Source organism: Dipodomys ordii, unplaced genomic scaffold, assembly GCF_000151885.1.
Source record: "Dipodomys ordii isolate 6190 unplaced genomic scaffold, Dord_2.0 Scaffold1668, whole genome shotgun sequence".
In the NCBI taxonomy this organism is placed as follows: domain Eukaryota; kingdom Metazoa; phylum Chordata; class Mammalia; order Rodentia; family Heteromyidae; genus Dipodomys; species Dipodomys ordii.
The window spans coordinates 5,555-8,666 of record NW_012268884.1 but is presented as its reverse complement, the minus strand read 5'-3'; the positions used below and the strand labels follow the sequence as shown (position 1 = coordinate 8,666).

The 3,112-nt window shown below is 47.1% G+C and overlaps 1 protein-coding gene across 1 annotated transcript; it reads right to left on the bottom strand.

The window, feature by feature from the left end:
- Nucleotides 1-124: 124 nt before the first annotated feature.
- Nucleotides 125-2,038, bottom strand: LOC106001994 (transformation/transcription domain-associated protein-like; the record flags this gene model as incomplete). Its single annotated transcript, XM_013036921.1, has 4 exons — nt 125-247; nt 942-1,079; nt 1,221-1,508; nt 1,919-2,038. Coding segments are annotated over 4 exons (663 nt in total), but the record flags the coding sequence as incomplete, so codon positions are not given.
- Nucleotides 2,039-3,112: the final 1,074 nt, after the last annotated feature.

The following is a 3,112-nucleotide window of genomic DNA, read 5'->3' as shown; positions in this document are numbered from 1 at the left end:
AGTCTCACAGTCTCTCCTGCCCGGGCTGGCTTTGAACTGCGATCCTCAGATCTCAGCCTCCTGAGTAGCTAGGATTACAGGCGTGAGCCACCAGCACCCGGCTCCTTTGATTTCTTGTACTGTGTTCAGCTTACCGAATCCAGTGGTCTTCCCAGAGCTGGTATTCAGGGAAAATGGCAGGGGACGCATTACTCCGCTCATGTTCCTTTTTGGCTTTGTCCATTGCTTTTTCATAGGATTCCTGAGCCTAGAACATCAACAACGTTGTCAAGTCACCATTTAACAATACACCTGCTGTTACCACCACTGCACAACTGATGGGTAGTGAATTACAGGCTTGGGGGCAGGCCTCGGGCTCTTGTCCAAGGATACCGGACGTCCCAGACTCCCGATGCAGGGAAAGACAGGAGGGGAGCAAGGCGGGGTGACCCCACACAGAAAAGGAGAGATTGTCCACAGTTGGGACTCATTTCTGTCTTTTAATGATCAAGAGTTACAAGACCAGGCAAATGTTTGAGTTTCTGTGTCCTTGTGTCTACACCTCACAACACGGGCTGCGCCACAGCAGGATAATTGTGGCTTTGAAATTTAAACACTAAAAGCAATCTATCTACCTATCTACCTACCTACCTACCTTTTAAAACAACCTTATTGACATCCAATGCTAAGAGATTTATGGCTGTACTTTAAACATATTAGTGTCACTATGTAGACTTCTCTCACATTAGGGCTTTGATTTAGAGCCTCAGGTAAGCTTCAAATGCTTCAAATAAAACAGTATGGATGGGCAGGGAGAGTTGGTGGTAAGAGTGTCTGCCTTGCATACATGGGACCAAAAAAAACCCTACAGGCTCAAATACTAATTTTCTCCCTCAAATGTGACCTAACTTGAAGATGAATGACATTACCAAATTCCTAGAAACAAGATCCAACCGAGCTACCTGCTCAAAGAAGCCATGCTGCTCATAAGCGATCGCAGTTGCTGTCTCTGAATATTTGCACCGCTTCTGCCACAAACCGGCCCACATGTCCTCCTCTTGCAGCAGAGAGTAAAGCTCAGCCAGGGAATCCAGTATCTCCTGAAAACAGATCCGTTTCTGGTGCTTAGGACAAATGTGTGCTTCATTCAATAAAGCAATTTCACTGTACTATAGTTGTAAGTATCACTTGGGAGATGGAACAGGGAAAGCAGCACTCAGTGGAGTGAGGTGCGGCCTCACCTGCTGCGGAGGTGTGATGCTCTCCTGCTCATAAAATTCTGTCGTTTGCTTTGGCTTAATCTGCAGACTCAGACCTTTTTCGAAAGCCTGGTGCTCCAGCATCAATGTGGAACGGAACCAGAGGTTGTGTGTCTTCCCCAGATATTTCAGAACACAGGGTCGGATGGGGATCGGAGGGACACACTGGGACATGGCTTCCACAAAGCAGTTCAATGCACTCGGCTGGCAGTCCCGCTGTACCTGGTGACTACCACTGCACAGGAACGGACTGATCTCCCCGGCCAGAGCCTGCAAGCACACAGTATGTCTTTTAGGTCTGAATTCAAAACTGCCAAGTCTGAGCCAAGCATAGTGGTACACACCTGCAATCTCCAATACTCAAGAGGCCGAGGCAGGAGGATCCTGACTTTTAGGCCAGGCCAGCCTGGGTGACACAGCAAGACCTTCTCCTCTCCTCCCACCAGAGAAAAACTCACACCCACAACACAAATAAAAAAACACTTGGCAAAAAAAAAACAACAAACAAACACTTGGCAAGTCCTTGCTTCCTCTCACAAGGCACCTAGAATGCGTTGGTAATTCACCTGTGGATAATAGCAGTTTCTTCACCCTTTGATATTGAAGAGTGTTCTCTCCTGAATACTCAGCAAAAGCTCAAAGTATATTTTTCCGGGGCAGAATTTCAGAAACCAACTCACATGCTGCTGTCTGTCTGAGAGGATCTTCCAGAGTCTAGGGAAAAGCTGGACCCAGGTTTTCTCTGCCAGTGTTGTGGAAATGTGGCACAGCTGAACAAAGGCGCTGAGCAGTGCTCCCGTCTGGGACAGAAAAAGATGTGCTTAGATATGCCTCCCAAATCCATGCCTAGAAAACCACTGGCGAGCCAGTATGGATGAAGTGACCATCATCCATACAAGGCCTTTGGGTTTAGAGACCCTGATGCATAGATCTCCTTTCTGGCAACAATAGTGGCTGGGAAGGGACAGGGAGCTATGCATGAGAACTTGCCACCTACCTATGTAAGGGGCTCCGCTTCCAGCTCCACCCAGCAGAAAACCAAGCATTTTATGGTTATCCAAGAAGATGATGGGAAGCAAATACAAGTTCAAATACTTTACTGTACAAGCTATTGATAAGTTTTTATTTCTTTTTCTTGCTGGTTGTGGGGCTTGAACTCTGGGCTTGGACACTGTCCCTGGGCTCCTTTTGCTCAAGGCTAGTGTTCTACCACTTGAGCTAAAATGCCATTTCCAGATTTTTCTGGTGGTTAGTTGGAGATAAAGAGTATCACAGACTTTCCTGTGCAGGTTGGCGTCGAACCATGATACTCAGATCTCAGCCTCCTGAGTAGCTAGGATTACAGGCGTGAGCCACCAGCACCCTGCTTTTTTATGGCTTTTATACTTAAGTCCTGATGTGAGTGATTCACAGAATCATTGCTGATTCTGTGAGATAATCTTCTAAGGTAACATAGTACATGGATCCTTAACTAATTCTTCTCAGAGTTACTACACAGTAACAACTACACCCGAGCCAGGCCCTGCTGGTCACAACTGTAATCCTACCTTCTCAGTAAGCTAAGGTCTGAAGCATGAAGCCAGCTCAGGCAGAAAAGTCCATGAGACTCTCATCTCCAATGAATCAGCAACAAGCTGGGAGTGGAACTGTGACTCAAGTAGTAGAGAGTCAGCTCCCCCATCCAAAAAATAGTTGCACCCACAGAGCCAAGTAGTACAGCTGTAATTCCAATACTCAGGAGGCTGAGTCAAAAGGGTCATGAATTTGAACCTGCCTGAGCCAGTGACCCTGTCTCAAAACAAACCAAACAGCCGGGCGCTGGTGGCTCACGCCTATAATCCTAGCTACTCAGGAGGCTGAGATCTGAGGATCAT